The 27,859-nt window shown below is 46.0% G+C and overlaps 1 protein-coding gene across 7 annotated transcripts in view; it reads right to left on the bottom strand.

Annotated features, from left to right (window-relative positions):
- Positions 1 to 27,859, bottom strand: part of golga2 (golgin A2) — a 122,748-nt gene that overhangs the window by 61,069 nt on the left and 33,820 nt on the right. For 4 of the 7 annotated variants that reach the window (XM_070863760.1, XM_070863757.1, XM_070863759.1 and 1 more), the window contains 11 exons: positions 27,080 to 27,136; positions 23,729 to 23,809; positions 15,500 to 15,538; positions 12,822 to 12,884; positions 10,297 to 10,390; positions 5,463 to 5,569; positions 5,305 to 5,363; positions 5,055 to 5,196; positions 4,022 to 4,111; positions 2,614 to 2,721; positions 1,060 to 1,147 (listed from right to left, as the gene is read on the bottom strand). In XM_070863760.1, the coding sequence (XP_070719861.1) occupies positions 1,060 to 1,147; positions 2,614 to 2,721; positions 4,022 to 4,111; positions 5,055 to 5,196; positions 5,305 to 5,363; positions 5,463 to 5,569; positions 10,297 to 10,390; positions 12,822 to 12,884; positions 15,500 to 15,538; positions 23,729 to 23,809; positions 27,080 to 27,136 (928 nt within the window). The remainder of the gene's footprint in view (positions 1 to 1,059; positions 1,148 to 2,613; positions 2,722 to 4,021; positions 4,112 to 5,054; positions 5,197 to 5,304; positions 5,364 to 5,462; positions 5,570 to 10,296; positions 10,391 to 12,821; positions 12,885 to 15,499; positions 15,539 to 23,728; positions 23,810 to 27,079; positions 27,137 to 27,859) is intronic. The other 3 variants (XM_070863755.1, XM_070863756.1, XM_070863758.1) reach the window with 3 other exon arrangements.

Consider the following 27,859-nt stretch of genomic DNA (forward strand, 5'->3'; position numbering starts at 1 on the left):
GTATATGAACCTCGGTCCTGGAGGAAGAAACGCCATCCCAAAATCACTCCCTCAACTACATTTCTGTTGTGATTTACTGGTTGATTGCAATGGTCATGCTGGCCAGCAGTAATTTTCCAATCCAACCATGTGAGGGAGCTAAATATCAAGAACAAGGCAGCAACAGTAAGCAGTGAGCTTCAACTGTGCAAGTCATCAGCACTTAATGAAACAAAGATTGAGAATTCTTTACAAATATGCTTTTAAATAGTAGGTGGCAACTGTTTAATCTCATGGTAGTTTCAGCTGTGGCTCAGTGGGTAGCACTCGCCTCTGAGTCAGAAGGTTGTTGGTTCAAGTCCCACTCCAGGTACTTGAGCATAGAAATCTAGGCTATCACTCCAGTGCTGTACTACGGGAGTGCTGCACTGTCGGAGGTAAGCCGTCTTTCGGATGAGACATTAAACCAAGGCCTCATCTGCTCTCTCAAATGGACGTAAAAGATCCCATGGCATTATTTCGAAGAAGAGCAGAGGAGTTATCCCTGGTGTTCTGGCCAATATTTATCCCTCAATCAACATAACAAAAAACAGATTATCTGGTCATTATCACATTGCTGTTTGTGATAGCTTGCTGTGCGCCGAGAAAGATCTATCCAAGCCTAATCCCACTTTCCAGCTCTTGTTCCGTAGCCCTGTAGGTTACGGCACTTCAAGTTCATATCCAAGTACGTTTTAAATGCAATGAGGGTTTCTGCCTCTACCACCCTTTCAGGCAGAGAGTTCCAGAGCCCCCTCTGGGTGAAAAAAGTTCTCAAGTCCCCTCTAATCCTTCCACCAATTACTTTAAATCTATGCTCACTGGTTATTGACCTCTTTAAGGGACATAGATCCTTCCTATCCACTCTATCTGAGCCCTCCACAATTTTAAGACACCTCAATTAAATCTCCCCTCAGCCTCCTCTGTTCCAAAGAAAACAACCCCAGCATTTCAAATTTTTCCTTTCTTTTGAACACATTCCAATTCTTGCTGCAGGCCAAAAGATTTTTTAGCCCATTGCCATAGAAGCTGTAGAATTACCTGATATGTTCTGAAGATCAGTCAATGAGGCCTCTAACTCCTGCATGTGGTTGAGATTCTGTTCCTTCTCCTCTGAAAGTGCATTTACCTGCAAAGAGAAAACGATCAGTGGCTCTGTGGAGACGGTAGTTTACCAGTGTGAGTTCCCAGAGATGAACCACACCAACTCGAAGCACACGTTGGGAAATTGTGGAAGTGCTTCCCATGATTATCCAGCCAATAAAATGAATGCGTTTACATTCTTTAAAAGTAATTCCAGCATTGCATGCAAGCCAACAATTGCAAACCAAGTATGCATTACAAAGCGTTGTGCGATGGGAATTTTGCAAGTGTTATATTACACCCCATGCACACTTGGTGCCTCAGTTTATTTTGAGGGGGGCTGATGGAGTACAGTGGGGGGGGGATGTGGTGGTCTGACACCTCTTGTCTCCCAAATTATACTGCTACTCTTGTATTGATCAATTTTAAAGTAGTATAACTGCAGCTCATTGCTCCGAGCAAGTGTCTCAGAAAGCAAAGTGCCCTCACTGGTTCGATGGGCCGAATGGCCTCCTTCTGTGCTGTATGATTCTATGAAATCTTGGAAAAGGCTGCCACTGGCACCTGCTGTCTCATTGTGATTCTGCCCATGACAGCTGATCGTTCAGTCTCCAGCTGCAGCCTAGTCATTGGCCTTTTGCCATTGTGAGCCTAGACAATCCTTCCCCAAACACCAGGGAAGGTTCACAACCAGAATTATGTAGTCACCAATGCAACTTTCAAACAAGATGCAAGATAATGGGCAAAAATAAACAGGGGGAGGTGTGGGGTTGGGGGGGAGATGAGTAGAGTTTGTTTTATCCAGCGAGTTAAGACGATCTGGAATGCACTGCCTGAAAAGGTGGTGGAAGAAGGTTCAATCGTAACTTTCAAAAGTGAAGTGATTATGTATTTAAAAAGAAAAAAATTTACAGGGATACAGGGAATGGGACTAATTGGATAGCTCTTTCAAAGAGCCAGCACAGGCACGATGGGCCGAATGACCTCCTTCTGAGCATCCCTGATTATAATCACTCAACCATCAGTGGCCATGCCTTCTGTTGCCTAGGCCCCAAGCTCTGGAATTCCCTGCCTAAACATCTCCGCCTCTCTTTCCTCCTTTAAGACTACCACTTTTTTTTGGTCATCTGCCGTAATTTCTTCCTATGTGGCTCGGTGTCAAATGTATTTGTTATGTCTGCTGTGAAGCGCCTCGGAACGTTTTACTGCGTTAAAGGCACTAAATAAAAAGTAGTTGTTCTAAGATTGTATGAAATCTTGCACATGCCAAATTTGTCTGCACCATAAGAAGGTGGCAATCAAGGGAACCTTACTGAGACGTTTCCAGCAGAAACAATCCCACATTAACAAGGTATCAAGTTTAAATTCTAAAATTGAACACGTTATCTATGCAGGAGCACGTTGCTATTTTTTTTTAATTAAATTGTGAAACACAGCAGTACATTTGATTATCCGGCGTGGATTGGAGCGACCTGTTCAATGACGGGCCCAATTCTCGTTGTCACTACTTACTTGTGCTGCCAGCTGCTGGACTTTCTGCTGCCAAACACAGCCCTCCTCCTGCAGCTTCTGGGCGTACTGATCCCTCTCGGCAAGGAGCAGCCGTAGTGATTCCGACAGCTACAAAACAGAATGGCAGTGGAGTTGAGATTCAGACCACGATGCGCTCACCTTAAATTCACTCCTGCTACGTTATTGAGACAGACAGCGCAAGTTAACAGAATTTGTGGTTTTAAATGCTACTTTCTTCCAAGCTTGATTCTCCGACTAATATTATCTATGAAAATGCAAATGTAAAAATGCATTACAAGCACGAAGTGAGCAAATAACTCATCCCGAAGATTCAACCAGCCTTCAAGCAGGTTTCAGTTTATTGCCTTTTCAATGATAATCTGATCCAATTCTACACAGACATACCAGGTTTGGGCACCCAAGTAATCTGGGGTTGACCAATTGCACTCAAAGCAAAGTAGCAAGCGACTAGGATGATAGTTCCAAAATCCACGCAGACCGTAACCTCTTCCAACAAATTCCCTCACATCAGATTCGGTGCCCGAGCTGGTAGTCCCCTCTCTGAAGCAATCGCCAGCTACACTTCCTAGCTGTCCTGGCAAAAGCAACAAAGGGGCAGTAATTGCCCCTCACCAGGTGCATAATTCGAATAAAGTGAAAATGTATCGGCCGACGCCAAGGGAAGGAAAGTGACCAGGAATTCGGGTCTTTGACTTGAAAAAATTGTCCGAGCGCTATCGGAGGCGCAACGGGGCGGGGAGGGACCCTGTCAGTCAGCGCTACGCTGTCGCGTATAACGCCCCTGTCCTTCTCTTAAAAGGGGAGGGCCACCAGGGAGGGTTTCGGCCGGGCTCAAGAGAGTGCGCTGGGCTGCCTGCCAAACCAACAGCCGCTATTGTCGCGCCGAATGCAAAGTTGGCTGACAAAAAAAAAAAATGGCGGCCGCAGTGCAAGGCCCTCCCCCCTTTAATGGTGGCCGGGGCGCGCCAGCCACCACAGCTTTGTGACCCACACAGCCGTGCGGTGGCATCGCCCCGCACCAACCGCATTCCCGCGGTGCGTAAAAGGGGTTGACGCGGGCCGCTAAAGGGTCAGCGCGCACGGTGATGATGTCATCGCCGTGTGCACCGCCAGCCGCAGCAAAAACTGCGGGGCGCGGGTCACTTCCCCTGCCTGACCTCAGGCGAAAAGCCCTGATCGGCCCATTAGCAACTCCCGGAGGTGCTAACGGGCCTTGCTTGTTGCGCATGTGATGTGGAATGTGGAGTCTGTAATCCTCTGCTGTCGTCTCCCATGCCCGCAGGAAACTGCATGAATCCTAACCGCATTTCACAAATGTCAAGAACTCCCTCAACTTGCGTACAGATTGAACCCCTGCTCGGCAAACATTCAACCATATAATCCTTACTTGCATCATCTGTGCTTCTTGCTGGGCTCGTTCTTCAAGAACCAGGTGCAGCTGCTGATTAGCGTCTGGAAGCCCTGACTGATTCGAGAACTGGAGGAAAAGTAACAAAATTTAATTATTCTCACTAAAATACCATAAACTTTGACCCGCACATAATACATATTCAATATAAATCCTTAAGTGTAACTGATACCATGAACCCTCAAATTGCATATAATAAATAGTTCAACATAAAATTCTGTGGCACAGAAAACCAGTTTGTTGCTATTCTGTGTGCATGAAGGTCTCGCTTCTTGTGTATGGCAGGAGGGGGGGGGGGGGGGGGTGTGGAAGTTATATTTAGGTGAATGTGGGGACTTGTAGTGCTCGTGAGAAGCAGTCCACTCATTGCTTTTGCCACATGTATCCAGCTCCCCGCTCCAAAAGGCTGGTCATCCTGGCTTATGGTGCTTCCCCAACCAAACAATGAGCCAGTGCAGTGAGTATTTGGTGAGGAAAAGTCTTGCCCTGAATAAAGATCGCTACTGCTGCACCCCCAAGACATCGATGAGGCAAAGCCTCCTTTAGCATAAATATTCAAATTCTTTCCGTCTCTTCTCCCACCCTCCTTGCAGCAACGCCATCTCGCACCCACCCCACCCCCCAACAATAGGGTGCCTCTCTCTTATTCTTCACCCAAATGGGTCTCTTTGCCCTCTTCAAAAGGGTTACTCTCTTTCACTCACCCATTAACACAGTCTCTCTCTTCCCCCCCACCCCCACAAAGGGTCCACCACTCACATTCCCCAAAAGACTCTCTACGATCTCTCAGAATGCCCTCTCTTATTCTCTTCAACAGAGTGTGTCGCTAATCCACATATTAAGAAGGGTCTGTCTTCCCTTCCCCCCCCTCCCCGAGAAGATTCTCCCTTTCTTTCCCCCCCCCCTCCCCTTCCACAAGGGTCTCAATCCTTTACCGCCCAATGTATGGGTCAGCCAAGTGAATCACTTTGACCAGGACAGGGAAATGATGTTGAAATAAAAGCTATCCTACCTGCTGAATCATCAACTCAGCCATTTCCAGTTTCTTCTGTAGATCTTCAATGTTGTGCTTCACCTTGTCATTTTCCAATACCTTGGAGCGTAACTGTTCTGAGAGCTCAGAGTTCTGTTGTTTAATCTCTTCACTCATTTTACTGCAAATTTAAATACAATTAGTTGGCACCTCACGTTAGGTTTTTGCAAAAAAACACTAAATTAGTAACTTAAAAGTTTACAGGATTAACACTTTTTTTCCGACTCACTTTAGTCTATATATTTCTTGTTTAAGATTGTCTCTTTCTTTTTCAAGTTCTTTGCTGAACTGTAAAGAGAAGATGTTTTCAATATATAGCACACAGCAAATTTGATTTCCCTAAAAAGAAAGCTGGCCTTTGTAATAAAAAAGGAATTAACCATTTACTTTGTCAGACTGCTTCTGTTGGGATGAGATGGAGGAGAGAGTTCGTTCCAGTTCTGCTACTCTTTGCCGTGAGGAATGCAGCTTGTTACCTAGGTCTTCTACTTCACCTGGGAAAAGCGAAAGAGGCAAAAATAAAAGATTCAGAATTCAAACGCCCCAAGAAAAGATGCTGTATCTTTACTCGGACATATCTTAGGGCAAGAGTCACCAGAAGCATATTACTGAAAGAAAGCACAAATTAAAAAACAAATTTGTATTTATAAGTCGTGCCTTTCACGTCCTCAGTATGTCCCAAGATGCTTCACAGGTAATCAATAACTTTTTGAAGTGCATCAATGTTATGTCGGCAAATGCAGCAACCCAGTTTGTGCACACCAAGACCCACACACAGGACTGAGATGGACCACCAGTTAATCTATACTGGAGGTGTTGGTTAAGTTGGAGGTGTTGGTTGAGGAAGAATATTGGTCAGGGAGGAAATACCAGGGGATATTTTACATCCACCTGCCTGAAGGACAGCGCATCCAATAATGCAGCACTCCCTCAGTACTGCGCTGAAGCACAACTAACGCCATGGAGCAACTTCACAATGCACTCTGCAGCACAAGCTTATTCCGCAGACAGCGTGGTTCTACTTCGTCACGTTTGTCTACATGTAGCCTCCCAGTCTGACATGGCAGCAAGACAACCTCAGCAGGCTAAAGCATTCTGTAAATTTAAAGTGTAATGGGAAATAAACTCAATTATGAAGTTTTAATAGAAAGACAGAGGGCGGGGGAGCGAGCGGGGGGCGAGCGGGAGGGCGCGGGCGCAGGACCGAGAGCGCGCAGGACCGAGGGAGAGCGAGAGAGAACGCGCGCAGGACCGAGGGAGAGCGAGAGAGAAGGACCTAGAGTGAGAGAGAGCGAGAGAGAAGGACCGAGAGAAGGACCGAGCGCGAGAGAGAAGGACCGAGAGAAGGACCGAGCGCGAGAGAGAAGGACCGAGAGAAGGACCGAGAGAGAGAGAGAGAGAAGGACCGAGAGAGAGAGAGAGAAGGACCGAGAAGGACCGAGAAGGAGCGAGAAGGAGCGAGAAGGAGCGAGAAGGAGCGAGAAGGAGAGAGAAGGAGCGAGAAGGACCGAGAAGGAGAGAGAAGGACCGAGAAGGAGAGAGAAGGACCGAGAAGGAGAGAGAAGGACCGAGAAGGAGAGAGAAGGACCGAGAAGGAGAGAGAAGGACCGAGAAGGAGAGAGAAGGACCGAGAAGGAGAGAGAAGGACCGAGAAGGAGAGAGAAGGACCGAGAAGGAGAGAGAAGGACCGAGAAGGAGAGAGAAGGACCGAGAAGGAGAGAGAAGGACCGAGAAGGACCGAGAAGGAGAGAGAAGGACCGAGAAGGAGAGAGAAGGACCGAGAAGGAGAGAGAAGGACCGAGAAGGAGAGAGAAGGACCGAGAAGGAGAGAGAAGGACCGAGAAGGAGAGAGAAGGACCGAGAAGGAGAGAGAAGGACCGAGAAGGACCGAGAAGGACCGAGAAGGACCGAGAAGGACCGAGAAGGACCGAGAAGGACCGAGAAGGAGCGAGAAGGAGCGAGAAGGAGCGAGAAGGAGCGAGAAGGAGCGAGAAGGAGCAAGAAGGAGCGAGAAGGAGCGAGAAGGAGCGAGAAGGAGCGAGAAGGAGCGAGAAGGAGCGAGAAGGAGCGCGAAGGAGCGCGAAGGAGCGAGAAGGAGCGAGAAGGAGCGAGAAGGAGCGAGAAGGAGCGAGAAGGAGCGAGAGAGAGAGAGAGAGAGAGAGAGAGAGGACCGAGAGAACGAGAACCGAGAGAGAGAGAGAGAGAGAGAGAGAGAGAGAGAGAGAGAGAGAGAGAGAAGGACCGAGAGAGAGAGAGAGAGAGGCGCGCGGGGGGGGGGGGGGGGGGGGGGGGGGGCGTGAGGCCGAGGGGGTTGGCGCGCGAGGCCAACGGGGTGGGGTAGGAGAGGGGGCGCGCGAGGCCGAGAGGAGAGAGAGAAAGAAGGAAAGAAGAAAAAAAGAAAAGGAAAGAAAGAAAAACAGACGTGCATTTATACCTTTTAAAACCTCAGGACGTCCCAAAGTACTTTACAGCCAATGAGGTACGTTTTGAAGTGTAGTCACTGCTGTAATGTGGAAAACCCAGCAGGAATTTGCACACAGCAAGCTCCGTCATGCAGTAATGTGATAATGACCAGATAATCAGTTTTATCATCAGCATAGGCAGTCCCTCGAAATCGAGGAAGACTTGCTTCCACTCTTAAAGTGAGTTCTCGGGTGACTGAACAGTCCAATACGGAAATTACAGTCTCTGTCACAGGTGGGACAGACAGTGGTTGAAGGAAAGGGTGGGTGGGGAGTCTGGTTTGCCGCACGCTTCTTCCGCTGCCTGCGCTTGTTTTCTGCATGCTCTCGGCGCTAGAAACTTAAGACGCTGCGATGTCGACATCGCCGCCCTAAGCGAGAGCCGGCGGGCAGGGGAAGGCCAGCTCAAGGAACAAGGTGGAGGTCACACCTTTTTCTGGAAAGGCAAACCAGAGGAAGATCGCCGCCTCCACGGAGTCGGTTTCGCCATCATGAACGAGCTGGTGGACCGCTTCAGAGACTCGCCCTGCGGGATTAGCAAACGTCTCATGACTCTCCGAATCTGTTTTAGTGGTGTTGGTCAAGGGAGAAATATTACTTGGTAGAGGACATTTACTTTGCTGCGCTGCCCTCAAGCAGCCCCTCCTCCCTCAAACAGCAACGACAAGGCAGCAACAAAAGGCCGCACGGTCGGCTCCGGGGTCCACCAAAAGTGGAAATCTCCACCAATGCCTTGCCCCCCCGCCCGCCCGTTGATGACAATATCAACAGATTTCATGGAGGTGGATACTGGCATTGTAGAAGCACCACAGGTGAGTGTTGAATTGTTAGTAGTGTGACAAAATACAAGACGACATTAACACATTTGCAGAATGGCCGTGTAAATGGAAACTGAAGTTCAATATAAGTAAGTGTGAAGTGGTGCATTTTGGTCAAAAGAATAAGGAGGCTGCATACTGCTTGGATAATAAAAGTCTAAATGGGACAGAGGGGCAGAGGGATCTGGAGGTACAGATACACAAACCATTAAAAGTCGCGACACAGGTTAATAAGGCCATAAAAAGTACTGGGGTTCATTTCTACAAGGATAGAATTGAAAAGCAGAGAAGTGATGTTAAACTTGTATAGAACCTTGGTTAGTAGTACTATGCACAGCTCTGGTCTCCATTTTATAAATAGCACAGATGCATTTAAGGAAAAGCTAGATAAGCACATGAGGGAGAATAGAAGGATATGCTGATAGAGTTAAATGAGGAAGGGTGGGAGGGAGGCTCGTGTGGAGCTGGTTGGACCAGTTGGGCCGAATGGCATGTTCCTGTGCTGTGAATCCGATGTAAATCTAGCTGAACAGATTTGGTCTTTCAGGAAGGAGCCAGCCATATTTCCTGCCGGTCTGCTGGCCAACTAGTTTTGCTACCTGCACTGGTAAGTGAAGTGGTATTGTGCTCACTGGCTTGTATATGCGGGCCCAGCAGGTATGGAGCCACGAGCCGCCACTTAAAATCCACAGACCAACAAGCTTGTGGAAGCGCAGGTGCAATTCTGTTCAATCCCGCATACTGGAAACTATCCTCTGTATCCATCCGTAAACGGATGGCTGCATGTTCCCCACCAGCTGAATTATTTATATGCATTACAACAGGACACGCCCTGGCTTCAGGTTGCCGTGGATGCCAGAGCCCAGAAAAACCCGTTCTGCCAGAACAGGCTGTTCTGACACTGTCTTACATGGATGTCAAGTTTTGCAAAATCATTGCCCCTCTCCGACAAAACCCCCAACGCTGCGAGTGAAGTGGAAAAAATGAGAGGACTTTATAAAGTTTGGGCCTTCCAATTTGACACATGACACAAACATGTTGAAACCTCCACAATTTACCCTGATATGGGCAGACAGCGGATATTTTGGGAGGGGGAAGGGGACAGAAAATGGGGGAAAAAGAAATGAGGGAAAATTGACCATTTTTGTTGTTGGAAAAACCGTGGCCTGGAAATCGTGGCCTCCCCAGGTCCGTACGGAGTGTCTACGGATAAATGCAAGCTGGAGCTTGACAGGTCTCGCGCATAGCGGGAGCGAGGACATTTGCAAGGGCAAGATTGCGGGATTTACCCACATCTTGCCCAGCAAATGTCCTCAAAATTCTTGCGCCTGATAAAAGCAGGCGTATAGCCTACTTTTACAAATGTAAGAGTTTAAAAATATACAATAATATAAATTTAAAAAAAAAACATTTTTAAAACCCTGCCCACTACGTTACACTTATTTTTAAACCATAATTTTAAAAAACTTTAACAACTTGGAATTTTTTTTCTCTCAGATAATTATTAACTTTAATTTTAATTATGTGAGGTGTGTTTTTTATTTTGTGTGTTTAATGTGTTTGTTTTTTTTTCCTCATTAATAGCAATGAGAACTGGTAGATATGGAGCTCCCATTGCTATTAATGAGAAAGCTGTGGAATACTGTACCTGATTGGCTGAGCAGTCACACGTGACTACACCTTCTGCGTGGGAACCAGGAGGACGGGAGCGCGCTACGCAGCGCGGGAAGAGAGTGCCTCCCCACGCTCCTCCTGGATCACCAGGTAGATTCATAGCAATGTTTCAGGTCGGAGGCAACTGCCCGCAGGAAGCCTCCGATCGCAATTTCAGCCCGTGTTTAAAACACTCAAGTGATTACAGGGAGCAGTAGCTTCTTGCAAGGAAAGGCTGGTTACCCAGAGGCAAGTGGACCTTTTGGTAATGAATTCAAAGGGCTTTACCTGCTTTGAGTCTTGCTGCCTGCTGTGTGTGACCCAGAGCTGTCTGGAGTTCCGATTTCTCGGATACCAAAATCCCAATGGTCTGGATGTGAACCTGCAGATCATATTAAATTATTCAGACTTCTCAATGATTCAACTCAACAGCCAACACAACAGCGGTTTAGGCAAGAATTACAATTCAACATTTTAGACTGAAAGTGATGGCCAATAAAGAAAGAAAAGACTTGCATTTATATAGCATTTTTCACGACCACCGGACATCCCAAAGCGCTTTACAACCAATGAAGTACTTTTGGAGCGTTATCACTGGTGTAATGTGGGAAACGCGGCAGCCAATCTGTGCACAGCAAGCTCCCACAAACAGCAATGTGATAATGACCAGATAATCTGTTTCTGTTATGTTGATTGAGGGATAAATATTGGCCAGGACACTGGGGATAACTCCCCTGCTCTTCTCCGAAATAGTGCCATGGGATTTTTTTACGTCCACTTGAGAGGGCAGACGGGGCTTCGGTTTAACGTCTCATCCGAAAAACGGCACCTCACACGACAGTGCAGCACTCCCTCAGCACTGCACTGGAGTGTCAGCCTAGATTTTTTGTGCTCAAGTCCCTGGAGTGGGCTGACTCAGAAGTGAGTGTGCTACCCACTGAGCCACAGCTGACACCGACCATTTATCTCAAAACAATGCAGCTATATCTGCAGGTTGAACTGCACGTATACATCTGGGAATATCTGGGTAATAGGAACTATTTTATAAAACTGACTAGATTAAGTCAAGCCAAGTAATCTGTATGGTAATTATACAGTTATGAGACAAACTTTTTAAAACAGCAAAATGCATTTTAGAAAAAGAGTTGAAACAGTGTTGGTAAAGACACAGCTAATCATCTGCTTTCCTCTCACTCGTTATAATATCCAACACAAGCTTGCTACTCAGGAAATACAAGTGGAACTTTGGCATGTCTGGTCACCGTTTAATATGTATTTTATTTTAATCTGTAACAAATTCCAGTTGGAAGCTCCCCAATTTGTCAGCTGGTTAGGGCAGCGAGTAGCTGAATTCGACACACCAGGAATCTCCCAGCTTCGACTGCCAGTCTGTGGCCAAATTCATTGATCTCTACTGGGATGGCAGTAATACACTACAATTGGCACATCACTGCCCCAGGTTATAGAAGGGGTGTGAAAATAGAAAGGAGGGAGAATGAACTCAGAACGCCCCAAACACTTTACAGCCAATGAAGTACTTTTGAAGTGCAGTTACTGTTGCAATGTAGAAAATATGGCAGCCAATTTGCGCACAGTAAGCTCCCACAAACGGTGATGGGGTAATGACCAGATAATCTATTTTTAGTGATGTTGGTTGAGGGATAAATATTGGCCAGGACACCAGGGAGAACTCCCCTGCTATTCTTCAAATAGTGCCGCGGGATCTTTTCTGTCCACTGAAAGGGCAGATGAGGCCTCGGTTTAACATCTCATCTGAAAGACAGCACTGAATCATCAGCCAAGATGACGTCCTGAGGTCCCTGGAGTGGGACTTGAACCCACCAACTTCTGACTCAGAGGTGAGAGTGCTACCTACTGAGTGCAAACTGACACTTGAGGTACTAAAGAAAGAAAAGAAAGACTTGGATTTATACAACGCCTTTCACAACCACCAGACATCTCAAAGCACTTTACAGCCAATGAAGTACTTTTGGAGTGTAGTCACTGTCGTTATAGAAACATAGAAAATAGATGCAGGAGTAGGCCATTCGGCCCTTCGAGCCTGCACCGCCATTCAATGAGTTCATGGCTGAACATGCAACTTCAGTACCCCATTCCTGCTTTCTCGCCATACCCCTTGATCCCCCTAGTAGTAAGGACTACATCTAATTTCTTTTTGAATATATTCAGTGAATTGGCCTCAACAACTTTCTGTGGTAGAGAATTCCACAGGTTCACCACTCTCTGGGTGAAGAAGTTTCTCCTCATCTCGGTTCTAAATGGCTTAGTCCTTTTCCTTAGACTGTGACCCCTGGTTCTGGACTTCCCCAACATTGGGAACATTTTTCCTGCATCTAAACCCATCAGAATTTTAAACGTTTCTATGAGGTCCCCTCTCATTCTTCTGAACTCCAGTGAATACAAGCCCAGTTGATCCAGTCTTTCTTGATATGTCAGTCCCGCCATCCCGGGAATCAGTCTGGTGAACCTTCGCTGCACTCCCTCAATAGCAAGAATGTCGTTCCTCAAGTTAGGAGATCAAAACTGAACACAATACTCCAGGTGTGGCCTCACCAAGGCCCTGTACAACTGTAGCAACACCTCCCTGCCCCTGTACTCAAATCTTCTCGCTATGAAGACCAACATGCCATTTGCCTTCTTAACCGCCTGCTGTACCTGCATGCCAACCTTCAATGACAGTGGGAAGGGCACGCACGGATCCTTACCTCAACAAGAAATTAATGTCTTTACGAGACGAAGAGGGGAGGAGAGAGAACTGGAGGAAAAACACCTTCCCAGCTAGTTCTACTTACTTGTAGCTGTTCTCTCATTGACACATGTTCCTTGAAATACTTCTGTTCAGAATCTTTCTTCTCCTGTGCAAAAGTAGAGATGCACCATGAGTACAATCATGTCAAATGGTGCAGAATAAACTTTTCTGAAACCTCCCATCACAAATGAAGAACAGAATTCAAGTCTTATCGACTTAACATCTGATGTACTCGCAGAAATAAAATTCAAGAGAGCGCAGAGATTACAAGAGCCTTTTCTTGAAGGCAGCACGATAGTTTTGCAATGGCTCAGTGAAACCGCACTCGACTAACCAATTCATATAATAAACACTAAGCCACAAATTAATCACTCAGATTTAATCCAAAATAGAAAGAATTAAGGCTGTCTAACTTTTTTTTTTTAAAGTGCGCATTTACAAGTTATTTTATCAAGAGGCAGTGCAGACCTCAGTCCAACTCCACACGAGTATTTTCCAGAAGAGGCCACTAGATGGCAGTCAGGAGCTGAAACCTTGGCTGACCTTAACCCAGAGATGCGAAGTTAAAGTGTAGTGCCTCAATTTACCCAGTAAGCCAATTGGGTAGCACTAACCTTCCTTTGCAGGGCTACGGGGAAATGGCAGGGGGGGGGGAACTAGCTGAGGTGGTGTTGCAGAGAGCTGACACGGCTCGACGGGCCGGATGGCCTCCTTCCGTGCATTAACCATCCTATAATTCTATGACTTGTTTTATGGGCCTTTGAAAGGACATTCATTCCCCAACAATTCCCGGCGCTGGGGCAGTATCATCAGCTGCCAGGCCGATAATTACTTTCTCCTTTATCCCAGCTTCGGTTTCAAAGATCTCTGCAAAATGCCAAGGGAGGCAGTTTACAATTTCCAGTTCGGCAACTTGCTGACACGAGACGCATTGAAAAAAAGTCAAGCGTGAGTAAAGTTGAAGACCACAATTGTATTGGTTAACTCTGGCTGTGGCAGCAACTCCGCGAAGGCCGGTAATTGTTTTGCAGTTTTGTGCCATGCGACATTTTCTGGTTAAGAGCTGAGTGTCACATCGGCAGAGCTTTGGCGGCAGATTAACTGGTTTTATTCTCAAGTCACAATTGGCACACAGCCCACAGAGACCGGGGAAAGGGGGGCTTGGGAATGAATAAAGCTGACATATTTCTCCCTGGCCTTTACCCGAATCGTAGTGCTCCGAGGTACATGAGTTGACGAATGCACAGCGTTATAACGCTGGACTTGTAACCCTCATCCATGCCTTTGTTGCCTCGAGACTTGACTATTCCAACGCATTCCTGGCTGGCCTCCCACATTCCACCCTACGTAAACTTGAGGTCATCCAAAACTCGGTTGCCCGTGTCCGAACTCTTGCCCCTCCCTATCTCTATAACCTCCTTCAGCCCCACAAACCCCCACCCAGAGATCTGCGCTCCTCTAATCCTGCCCTCTTTTGCATCCTCGATTCTAAATGCTCAACCATAGATGGCCGTGCCTTCAGCTGCCTGGGCCCCAAGCTCTGGAATTCCCTCCCTAAGTCTCTCCGTCTCTCTTTCTTCCTTTAAGACGCTCCTTAAAACCTAACTTTTGGTCATCGGCCCTAATTTCTCCTCATGCAGCTCGGTGTCAATTTTGTGGGGTCTTATATACACTCCCAGAAAGTGCCATGGGATGTTTTACTACGTTAAAGGCGCTATATAAATACAAGTTGTGTTGTTGGATTTCAATTATTCAGTCTTTAAAAGAAACTGTTTTTTTTTTGTTATGAACTGCTGCTCTGGAGATGGCCAGCTGAAAATTACCATCACTGGAAGGAGATGGCGAGCAAACAAGTCACCAACAGGTGTAGTCAGTAACACAACTGGCAGGATGAATGAAACTCAATGGAACTGAAGGGTGTAAGAGCAGCAATTTGCTTCCTGAACCAGTTCCAGTGAGAACATCCCACACTAACTGTTTCTCCCCGTGAATTATGCTTGTGGGAACACAAACTAAATTCTTTCCCATGTGAAGATAAAAGCCCCCCCACCACACCAGGCAGAGCTCTTCACCTTCTCCATGGCTCAATGGAGTTTGCATCACTACTTGGTGCAAACACAATCTGCTGCTCACTACTACAGGGAGGCAAAAAGCCCTTCGCTCAGAGGCAGAAATATAATCTACCTACCTGGGGAGAGAGATGGGAAAGGGGGGGGGGGGGGGAGTAAGAGAGAAGAGTCATCCCCCACTAGGCACCAGCATTACAAAGTGCACTGACAACAACCTGCCTCTCCTTTCAGCTTCAGAACAAATGGATTGGGTGCAGGGGAGGGAGAATTGACCTAAATACCACAACAAGAAAAAAAAAAAGAGCATTTGCAAAGGCCTGGGACTAAGTCAACTGCCAACCCTACCTACTGTAGATAAAATGGACTCGTTACAATGGCAAGGGGCAAAATGCCAAGGACACCATGACCAGAAAAAATAAAGGAAGGAGTCTTGGATTTATATAGCGCCTTTCACGACCACCAACGTCTCAATATGCTTTACAGCCAAAAAGTACTTTTGAAGTATAGTTGCTGTTGTAATGTGGGAAATGCGGCAGCTAGTTTGCACACAAGCAAGCTCCCACAAACAGCAATGTGATAATGGTATGAGATATCAATGCAAAATAAGTCACACAAGTTACCATGGTCAAGTAAAGGAACGGTGTTATTTTACCTTCTCGAGCTGACCGCCAATCTCTTGGTTGTGTTGTTTCTGTCGGGAGAAAAGAGTCAGAGGTGAAAGCTACAGTGAACAATCAAAACAAAAATCTGTTGCCACTTTACTCCTGTACACCAATAAAAACCTGGAGAAAGGCAGCAGTCGGCAACACGCGTACTGTATCAAAATGCACTTCTAATGTCCCACGCAGAGCCAACACAAATTCGCCAATGTTTTTCTTTGTTGAAATATTGAGCTGGCTAAATACTCACAATAGACACTTATTTTTCAATTCAAAGCAAACCTCAATGCCATTCCCCACACACACACACACTCATTGTCAGAAACACGTACATTCTTAGACTGCTGAGAATTTATCTTGAACAGTTAATTAAATAGGTTGTTCACAACCTGGGCCAATTCTTGAGCATTTCAGATCGATGTTATTCTGTGTGCATCTGTGTAAATATAGCGGGAGCATTACAGTTGTCCAAAGTTTGGGGGGCGGGGAAGAACACAAACACTTCTATTACTAGGGGAATCAAGGGGTATGGTGAGAAAGCAGGAATGGGGTACTGAAGTTGCATGTTCAGCCATGAACTCATTGAATGGCGGTGCAGGCTAGAAAGGCCGAATGGCCTACTCCTGCACCTATTTTCTATGTTTCTACTTCCACAGACCAGCAGATCTCCCGTGGTATTGCTCACAACGAGATGGAAGAGGCTCAGTTTCTCGAACAGGAATGGTGTTATGACCCTTGTTCCTAGCAAAATAAGCGCCATATCCCTCCTGGCATTCCCCGCAGTACAGGACATGTTCTCTCCCTCGAGTCAGTGGAGTACAAACTTGAATGCACCTGGTGTACAACTGGCCCAGCCACTCACCACCAGGTTTGGCTTGACCACACAGAGCACTACTCTGCTTCACTCTCCTCCCTCAGCCAAACCCACGGACTAATCCAAGATCACCCTGGAGGGCAAAAATAACCCCAGGTTTCCCTTTTGCATGTGACCTACCGGCTCCTTCAACCTTTCTCCCTCATCTCCTCCACACTGAACCCAAACACCAAATGCAAGGAGCTCATGAATTTCTTTGGCATCGAGATACAGACCACCTCTGCCTCCAATGTGTCCCTCCTTCCCCTTGCTTCCAGTCTCCCACCCATGCCCGTCAGTGTAATATATAGCTCCACCTCGTGGACTACTGTGGTAATGCAACTACTGCTGTACAATAAAAGCATCATGTGACCAGGTCACTTGACAAGTTCCAGATTGGAGCCATCTTGAGTGTGTGTGCGCGCCTTAGTGATGTCGCAAGATAGTATCAGTCACGAATCCCTGTCTTCCTGCAGTTTCTTCTCCATCTACAACCCCATCCCTTAAATTTCAGGCATTTGGTCAAGGAGTCCATCTTCAGCTTATTGTGCTTGAATATAAACACACTGAACATGCTTTGGGCGAAAGGTAGGTGGCAGCCATTTTAAGGATCAGTTTCGGTACGCGGCAGAGAATTAGTTCACAGTTCGAGCAATCATGCAACATACGACAGTCATGAGCATATATACAATGAAAATGTGAAATAGTCCATGCAGCTTACTGTGGTTTGAAAATTCATACAAAGTGGCAAGAAGTTGATCAGTTAACATCATAAACCGAAAGGAGGGCTCCATTTTCTAAGTGGTGGTTAATTCTACTTTGATTCAAAGCCAACCATACAAGGAATGAAATAAAGGGCCCAAGTTTCGAGCCGCGCCTAGAACAGCGCAGTCCCGACCTGGACGCCCGTTTTTCGTGCCACAAAGTGCACCTTAAAAAAACCCTCCAGATTCTCCACCTCACTGCAGGTCTTCTGGCCCTCGGCGCGGCGCAGCAGGAGCTGTAGGGGGCGGAGCCAGGTCCCTGCGCTGAAAACAGTGCCGGGAGCTCTGCACATGCGCGCTACAGTGGGCACACATGTTCAGTAGCTCCAGGCACCCGAAACTGTGTGGGAGGGGCCCGAAGCACACAGCCCCTAGCCCTGGCCCAATGGCCTCAATGGGGCCGCGTGAATAAGGCTCCTCCCACGGCAGCTCCTGCTTCCTCCCGACCCGACTCCCGCTTCCGGACCCGACCCGACTCCCGCTCCCCCCGCCCCCGACTGGACCCGACCCGACTCCCGCTAGCCCCCCCCCCTCCCGGACCGGACCGGACTCCCGCTCCCCCATCCCCGGACTGGATCCGACCAGACCTCCCTACCCGACCCGAACCGAACCGACCTCCCTCCGATCCGTGCTCCCCCCGACCCGACCCAACACCACCTACCTGTAAATCTGGTGCTGGGGACGGGCCCTGCCCGAAGTCTCGGGCCCGGCCCGTTCAGTTCAGCCTCCCTCCCCCATCTCCTTCCCCCCGCCCCCATCTCCTTTCTTTCTCCCTCCCCCCCCACCCCCCCCCCATCTCCTTCCCCCAGCCCCCATCTCCTTTCTTTCTCCCTCCCCCCCACCCCCCCATCTCCTTTCTCCCTCCCCCCCCCCATCTCCTTTCTCCGTCCCTCTCCCCCCATCTCCTTTCTCCCTCCCTCCCCCCCCATCTCCTTTCTCCCTCCCACCGCCCCCCATCACCTTTCTTCCTCCCCCCCCCATCTCCTTTCTCCCTCCTTCCCCCCCCCATCTCCTTTCTCCCTCCTTCCCCCCCCCCATCTCCTTTCTCCCTCCCCCCTCCATCTCCTTTCTCCCTCCCCCCCCATCTCCTTTCTCCCTCCCCCCCCCATCTCCTTTCTCCCTCCCCCCCCCATCTCTCCCCCCCCCCCATCTCCTTTCTCCCTCTCCCCCCCCCATCTCCTTTCTCCCTCTCCCCCCCCCCCATCTCCTTTCTCCCTCTCCCCCCCCCCCCATCTCCTTTCTCCCTCTCCCCCCCCCCCCCATCTCCTTTCTCCCTCTCCACCCCCCCCCCCATCTCCTTTCTCCCTCTCCACCCCCCCCATCTCCTTTCTCCCTCTCCACCCCCCCCATCTCCTTTCCCCCTCCCCCGCAACCTTCTCCCCCCCCCATCTCCTTTCTCCCTCCCCCCCCCCCATCTCCTTTCTCCCTCCCCCCCCCCCATCTCCTTTCTCCCTCTCCCCCCCCGCCATCTCCTTTCTGCCTCTCCCCCCCCCATCTCCTTTCCCCCTCCCCCGCAACCTTCTCCCCCATCTCCTTTCTCTTCCCCCCCCCCATCTCCTTTCTCTTCCCCCCCCCCATCTCCTTTCTCTTCCCCCCCCCCCATCTCCTTTCTCTTTCCCCCCCCCATCTCCCCCATCTCCCCCTTCTCCCCCTCCCTCTGCTCCCCCCCTCCCCTCGCTGTCAGAAACACAGACACTGACAGAGAGTGAGAGACACACACACACAGACAGACAGAGAGAGAGAGAGATAGAGACACACTGGGGGGGGGGGGGGGCATCCCAGCACGCTGTTGGAGGGCTCCCGGTGCTGCAGTCGGTAAGTAGAAAATGTTTTATTATTGATTTTAAAAAAAATTATTTCTTATTAATTTTTTTTGATTGATTTATTGGTTGATTTATTGATGTATTTATCATTTATTATTGATGATGGCTCTTTATTTGTAAAACTGAAGTGTTTAATGTTTGTAAACTTCCCTTTAAACCCCCCCCCCCCCCCCATTCCCTACGCCTGATTTGTAACCTACGCCTGATTTTCTAAAGTGTAGACAAGGTTTTTTCGAGCATACAAAAATCTTCACTTACTCCATTCTAAGTTAGTTTGGAATAAGTTTTCACTGACGAAACTTTGAAAACAGGCGTAAGTGGCCGGACATGCCCCCTTTTGAAAAAAAAATTCTGTTCCAAAGTGAAACTGTTCTAACTGACGAGAACTGGAGCAAACTAAATGACAAGAATTCCGATTTCTAAGATACTCCGTTCTACACCAGTTGCTCCTAAAAATCAGGAGCAAATCATGTGGAAAGTTGGGGCCAAAGACCGTAAGCTTCAAGTCCAAATCATTCAGCAGAGTCATTTACAGAAAGGCAGTGCCGTGTTTGGTAATGCAGTTTAAAAAGGTGCAAATGTCGGATTGAGGTTCAGTGATTTGAAACAGTTGCGCGCGCGCACACACACACCCACCCCACAACATAATTGTTGAATGAAAGAGTTTACTACGAATGTACGTGAATTGTGCATTCCAAAGGATTTTATTCACTACACACTGATTATAGTGAGATGTGTCAGCAGTGGCTCAGTGAGTAGCACTCGCACCTCTGAGTCAGAAGGTTGTGGGTTCAAGTCTCACTCCAGAGACTTGAGGACAAAATTCTAGGAAGACACTCCCAGTGCCGTGTTGAGGGAGTGGTCAGGTGGACATAAAAGATCCCATGGCTGTATTTTGAAGAGGAGCAGGGGAGTTATCCCCCAGTGTTCTGGCCGATATTTATCCCTCAATCAGCATCACTAAAACTGATTAGCTGGTCATTCTCACATTGCTGTTTGCTGTGTACAAAATGGCTGCTGCATTTCCTACATTACAACAGTGACTACACTTCAGAAGTATTATTGGCTGTAAAACACTTTGGGATGTCCAGAGATCGTGAAAGGCGCTATATAAATCTAAGTTTTCTTTACTTTCTAAATAAGAGCTATGGAGGACAAAAAAAAGTCTAGGACCTGGTGCAGAATCCAATCTAACCACTTGCTGAAGTCCCACCTCACTCAGAAACAAACGTTAATGAGTATCTGGGACTAGAAGTCTCAATGAACCTGATTAAATGCAGCAAGACGCTAGCAGGAGAGTTAGCACAAGCTGGGACAGAATTTGATTTTGAAATAACAAAATTAAAAAACTAGACTTAAAGAAACTGCTACAATGGGTATTGAAGTTTATTTGAACAGTTGGCTTTTAAATTAAATTAGGGCTACTTTCCCCTTTAGCTTCATTCACAATTTCTGCAAATTAGTGTCTGATATATCTTGGGTTCAACTTTTTCAAACTTTGTTGATGGGATGTGGGCATCGCTGCATTTATTGCCCACCCTTAATTGCCCTCAAGAAGGTGGTGCAGTCCGCGTTGTAAAAGTACTCCCCACCCCCACCCCCCCCCCCCAGTGCTGTTGGGAGGGAGTTCCAGGATTGTGACCCAGCGACGGAGGAACGATGATATACTTCCAAGTCAGGATCGAGTGTAACTTGGAGGGGAACTTGCAGGTGACTGTGTTCCCATGCACCTGCTGCCTTGTCCTTCTAGGTGGTAGAGGTTGCGGGTTTGGGAAGTGCTGCCAAAGAAGCTGTGACGAGTTGCTGCAGTGCATCTTGTAGATGGTACTGATCACAAGGAATAGCAGATTTCAATTGGGTACGTGGATTTTCCATGATGGGATTTAGATTTAAAAGCAGTCATGTGCATGCACACACTATGCAATTGGTGAGATGTGTACAAGTTAGGAGGATAGAAACATGGAGCTGTTTGACGAGACTGGATGCAGACAGCAGCAGTCGAGGGAGAGAAGAAATGGCCTTAGGTAATACAGCAGTAGCAGGCTGCTAGAAGCTGACATGAGGCAATGTGTCAGAAAAGCACTACAGTCTGGTGCTGTTAGCATCAGCAGCCATTCTTCACAAACCTCCGCAGCTTTGCTTCTCATAGATTAGCTTCCTTTTCATACACTGCAGGTTAGAAATGGTTGACATGTTCAACAAAAAGCTTTGCAGTCAGATGCAGTCTGTAAACAATGCTGCCCATGTGTCTCCTGAATAGTAAAAGGCACACCCTTCAACGGGATCGTGCCTTAAGTGACCCCACACAAAAGCAAAAGCAGGCACCTGTTTAAGTTGGCAATTAAATCATGGTTAGTGGTAGTAATGAAATGCAAAGCCTTGGTTAGATCAAGTCCTGGGTTTGAATTAAGGGTCTGTGCTTTCACAGACAGCTCAGATTAAACCAGGCAGAAAGCCTCCAATTGGAGTTTCATTGGCTCTCATTTGCTCATCTGTAGTGATTACACTAAACATCAGAATCTGAATTTCAGACAATTGCACTGACCCTCCAACTTGCAGTGTTACCAAGGTCTAAGATTACAATCCTCCTTCAGAAAACGTACCTTTTGATTTTTGTAGCTTGAAAGTATTTTTGTAGAAGCATAAAATCATCATCGGTCACAGGATAGAGATCTTGACAAGAACTGATATTTGAATTTTTGGCCGCTCGAAGTTATGCCAGAGTGCCTCGGGGGTTGGGGGAGGGGGATACATTTTCCCTGTCGAGGAGGAAGGCACCACAATTCTACTTGCTGCCTTGCTCAAACAGCCCCAGTGAATGTGTATCTGTGCCAAGTGCAAAATCAGGAACATAAAATGAGAATTCTAGCACCATTACATTCATTCGGCAATGACAACAATTGAGCACATAAATAGACAGACTGCAAGGAACTGGAAAAGGAAATGGCAATCCAAACCAACAGGAGTGAGTGCATCAAACAGTGCTCTGGCCAGATCAGGATTTGCTGCTTTGAGTTTGGTGCAGGACAGATTTCTGGGTAGGAATCAATAACTATAATTTAAAGAGGTTCCGACACCAAATCACAGGAACAATGCTGGCATTTGTGAAGGTCAAGAACAAAAAACAAAATTTAGCTAAAAAAATGTTCTTCTAACAGCCATGAATGAAACTGGTGACTTCAAAGGTTTGGACAAATTCATACAGCAAAGTTGATGTTTTAGGTGTGTCTGTATTTGGAGATCGGCTGAGTGAGAATAGTTGGAAATGGGGCCAACAAAGCCTGAAACCGGATGCGCCATTCATTAAAGCCACATTAAAAAAGGGTTAAATGCAGCAAAGATTTGTTCCAAGTCTAATTATGTATTGAGACTATTCTGTGGTGTGGATTGGTCAAGAGGCTTGAACATTATGCCAAAGTAGCCTCGATATGAGAAAGGATATCAGATTAAATAGAGGATCAGTTCTTAAGAAGACAAACATCACATGATGGGTGCCTGATTAAAATGGCCCTTTCTCTCCCATGCCCCATAGCCTTTTCATTCTGTGTAGTTCCTATTCATGCCTCTGTTATTGCATGTGGAAATATCACATGCAAAACTGTGCTTACAAATCATAAAATCATAGAAATTTACAGCACACAAAGAGGCCATTCGGCCCATCATGTCTGTGCCGACTGACAAAGAGCTATCCAGCCTAATCCCATTTCCAGCTCTTGGTCTGTAGCCTTGTAGGTTACAGCACTTCAAGTGCATAACCAAGTATTTTTAAATGCGATGAGGGTTTCTGCCTGTACCATCCTTTCAGTGAGTTCCAGACCGCCATTACTCTCTGGGTGAAAAATCTCACAACTCTCCTCTAATCCTTCCACTAATTACTTTAAATCTATGCCCCCTGGTTTTTGACACCCCTAAGGGAAATAGGTCCTTCCTATCCACTCTGTCAAGGCTTCACATAATTTTATATAATGTATGAGTCCATATGTTCAATGCAACACTATCCTGTTGAAATGATGCATTTTGCATTTTTTTTTAAATTCTATCTAGCAGAGTTTGTCCAAATACATGGGAGAAAAAACTGGTTGTTCAGTAACTGGTATGTAACAGGTTGTGACTGACTGCACTGTGACATTCAGTTACAGTGCCTTTCAAAATGGGGCTTTAGAGTATTTTTAATACAGACAACTACTGTGCAAAGAAAAAAAACCTCTGCGTATCAAACCTGCGTGGAGTTTTTGCAAGGAAATTAAGTCAGTCTCCTTAGTTTTAGTATTTCATGTCTTGCGAGACCCAATAATCTGGGTTTGCAACACGGCTCGCTCCCCAAGAAAAAAAAACTGCTGTTGCATATGGAGGAGGTGGCAGGGGAAAAGAGAGAGGGGAGAGGGAAAGGGTCAAGAGAGGAAAGAGAGGAGGGAGAAGACACATGAAACAAAATGGGGGTCTTTCCAGAACAGTACAAATGGTATTGTAGAACAGATCACTCATCCAATGGAAAACCTAGTGATATTGCATTCAATCTTTGAGACTACAATAGTAGGAGAAAATGTATAGGCATCACAGACACAAATACCTACTTACGTCCCTCATTTAATACTATTTGGAACCTGGAGCAAACGATAACGCAATCAATCTTTATAATAGAGAAGCAACTTTGCTTTCAGCCGCGATATTTGATGATGACTGATCAACTTCTTTTATTGGGCGGCTTAACTTAAGTAAGCGGAAAAGCACAGAGGCACCTAGATATCATATGCTGCTACATCAAACTCCACATTCCCTTACCAATTCCTCTATCTTTGCACATAGTTCTTTATTTGATAAATTGCTGGAGTCAAGGGCTACAGTCAGCTCTTGGTTTCGTGTCTGCGTGCACATGCAGATTCAGAGAGAGTGAAGTGGAGGAACAAAAATGAAAGAAAAGTTAAATTAATAAAAGTGAACAGTTATTGTTGGTTTCTACCAGCGCATGCTGAAAAGGTAAATGAAACTGCATCAGTCCTTCAGAGGAATTTATTTTGCCACTGCAACCTTTACCAAAAGGATTGCTGGATACTTTTAATCCACTATGCTAAAATGTTTCAGTTTTTTAAAAAAAAACTTAAAAGGGTTATAAGCTTGCAACTTTCTCTGTTCGATGTACAGTCTGCTCCTATTAATTCATGGCTGTTTGTTTTGCCTGAAAAAAAATTTGAATTATCTATTGGTTCAAATTAAGCAATTTTAATTAAAGAGCATCGTTTTCAAATTATTTTAATTTGAATCAACAGATAATTCAAAACTTGCTCAATTCAAATTAAGGGCTGACGATATTGAGAAGTTTTTTTAAAATCAAGAGTCAGTACTGTCTGCAATTCTAAGATTTCTGGATTTTGGTTGGAGAGTTGGAAAGGAAACAGATAGTTAAACACTAGACTAGGGCAAGACAATACTCTATCAATAGCATGGTCATCAGACTCAGCATGTTAAGTTTATCATTGATAATATCACAAAAAAAGTTTTAAAGATGACGATAGCTGAATAATTTGGAAAAACATGAAGTGGGTATTCAGGTTGCAAGTCGAGGTTGTTCGTATGTGTGGCATTTTAACATCCATTTCTGTTTTAACACGGTGCCGCTATCAGGACCTTCAGAATAAAGGTCACTGACGTCATTGGACAGACGCTTCAAAACAATTTTCTGTGCGTCAACCACTTCTTCATTCAAATTCATAATAAATGTGATGCTTACAGCAACCATGCCTGTTTATCTTGTGGTGGCAATTTATTAGCATCAACATCTGGACAGATCAGTGGGATGGCATTACTCAACTTACAAAATAAAAAAATTCCAGTATTCATCACCAGGACAGCTCTTGGCTTTTACCAAGTTGCCTTTAAAGATGTTAAAAAGATAGGATGGCTCTATATTCTTTTCACTCCAGTAGACTAGAGTCAATGAAGATTTCTACATATCTGGGTTTATGCCAGAACAGAAGCTCGATGCAGCTGCCGTCTGCATTTGGATAAGACAGCTGTCGAGTCCAAAAATAGCCAACCGATTGGGATGGTGGGCCATCTCTGAACCATTAGCTACTCACTTTTGAAATGCTGCATGTATAAAAACATCTAATGTTGGAGCTTTAAGAACACCGGTTGGCCTCCAGTGTCATTGCTTGGGACAAAAAAAAAGAATATCTGCCTTTGTCTTTTTCTGCATTATGGCCTTTCCACAGCTAGTTTTTGAAACTAGCTACATTCGGCCTGTCTGAATACCCATTATATTTGTCCAGCTTTTGTATAAGCTTTGTCAGTCTTGTACAAGCGTAAGCAGCAATAACGGCACGGCACAATTGTAATTTTTTTTTTTTTTAAAAAGCTTGTAGTTCTTATTATCCATCATTTAACTCAAATCTTTATTCTAAGCTCAGTGGGATTCTTGGAACTCAAAAATCAGCAACATCCAGACATTTCCGAGGAGGCTGCGATGGAACATAATTCAAAATATCATCAAGAGTGCCAAGGATGGTGATGGTCTTTACAAACTGGAGGTAATACAATTATCAAAGATGGCCATTTCTGAATGGAATTAATCGTCGGAGGGGCATTGCCCCAAACCTCGCATTGATCCAAATACAGGACACTCCTCTTCCACGCGGTATGGGAGTGACAGATCATTCCTACCTCAAAACTGGCAGAGGAAAGAGAGGGGAATCAGGATGAAATTTATTTTCTGTAGTGTGGATCTTACAGCTTTTTAATAAACTCAGAATATAAACTGAGTAGGGTTGATTCAAGTAATCTGAATACGAACCAATGAATGTAATAAAAATCTTCCAGTTCTCAGACCTGTGCTAAGGATTTTGTGACTGGTCGAATTGTTCAGTGAAGCATGAAGTTACCTGACACACTATAAAAAGGAAGTGCAGACATCTAAACAGTGCTTAGTAATGCAAGGACACAGGAGTGCATGCTTTAATCCTGACCGACAGTACAGTTTCATTTACTTTTTATTTAGCTACAAGCCACAATCATATACAGATCACTTTATCCATCTGCAATCACATTAACTAAAATTTATACAACTGGTGCAGAGATATTTTGAAGTCAGACAGAACTCGCTTTCTCGCCACGGCGAAATATGACCAATTATCGGTGCAGCAACAACAATTTCTGTATTGAGGAGATAAAGAGCAACAGCTTGCGATTGCTGGAGTTCAAGTTGTGGTTTTGAACCGGAGAAAAATTCAAGCATCGCCCCCTCCCTCTGCACCCGACTCAAATATACCAATCTGCTCAAAAAAGTGTTCTTGTTCACACATACCCAGCCCGACCGAGCAGCAATCTCACAGCACAGCTGATTTCTCAGACTGGCTCCCCAACAGCACAGTGAGTTTGTACATCGAGTGCCGAGCCATACAGGCCAGGAGGTTCTCTGCTTCGATCCCGGTCCATGCTGAATAGGCCGTTACGCAGGAGATAAGTAGTTTCATGCCACCATTATCTGGCTGCTCAGTGCTGCCTCCTGGAGGTCAGGTGAGGGCTGGGGTCAAATGTCCTGCGAACAAGCTCAAAAGCTCACATATGAATAACGGCAAGCGATTGGTCCAAGTAGAACCACCAGCCAGGAAACGCCTGCCTTCGGGACAAGTGACCAAATTTGATGGGGGGGGGTAAACAAAAGTAGAACCAGTTGTATAAACAGAAAACTTGACAGGAACATACTGGCTTACACTCATTGAAGGAGGCCACGTAACTCAGGCTGACTCAAGGTATAGAATTGTGAAACCAACCTCACACAGTGCAACAAATGCTGCAGCAGTCCTATTCCTGTCAAGTAGCCTCTACGTTTTAAGAATCGTGGGGCTGATCATCAGCTCCTCAGAACTTTGTCAACCTGAAGCTTTCACAGGGATCTAATCTGTAGCAAAACGAAGCCATTTTCCATCCAAATAAATCACATTCTACACAGCAGCAGCAGGTGAGAGAGAAATCTATTTGCAATTGGAGAATCTCCAAAATCATACAAAGAAGCTCAGAAGATATTAAGAGGCCCTCAGAATTTAGGAACAAAATGCGATAAATTTTATTCTACAGTTTTCTTGTCCTACGTTAAAATCGCATCCTCAGCACATGAACCTTCTCGTATCACCTTACCTCAAGTTCTTTTGGGCTGGCAGTACAAACTGCACTTTCACCATTCACATAAGTAGTCTAGGGAGAGGGGGAGGGAAACAAAATCATCGTTTCACTCCAACTGGCAAGTTAAAACTCGTAACGCAATCGCCACAAGCAGTAGCAGGTTACATCTCTTCATTGCAATTGCCGCTTAAATGCCTTTTCCGAGTCAAGAAAGATTTTGCCAGCCTGTGCTTCCAACAATTATGTTGAATCGTCATCTGATTTGTTTAAAAACTGGGATATATAAAAGAATCCTGGATGGGGAGGAGTGAATTGCAACTTGGTAATCCAGTGGAGGAGTTCAGGTGCCTAGTCGTAAAAGTGAAGGTCAAGCAGTTAGTCACTTGACCCCCAAATGGATTACTGTCTTGTAATTCATTCTGACTTTTTTTTTTAAAAGTGCTTAGTTGCAATGAAAGAGTACAAATGCTGGGAATCCAAAATAAAAACAGCGCATCCTGGAAACGCTAGGTTAGATTAATGGCCCACCCTGAAAACACTGAGCTTTCTTTTACAGGTATGGACAGACGTGCTGCGCTGCTCTAATATTTTCTGTTTTATTTCACACGGAGAGTGGACTTTGGACAGCAGGAGCTCTGGCTTAAACAAAAGAGGTACGATAAACTGACACACGAACTCACAGATTAGTGTGTCATCTTTCAAAACAGGACACAATATGCAAATACTGACAGCGCTGGAGGGGGATTAGTTCAATGTCTGTGTCCCCCCACAGGTTACATAAATAATTGGGAAGTA

The sequence above is a fragment of the Pristiophorus japonicus genome, chromosome 20, assembly GCF_044704955.1.
Source record: "Pristiophorus japonicus isolate sPriJap1 chromosome 20, sPriJap1.hap1, whole genome shotgun sequence".
NCBI lineage: Eukaryota > Metazoa > Chordata > Chondrichthyes > Pristiophoridae > Pristiophorus > Pristiophorus japonicus.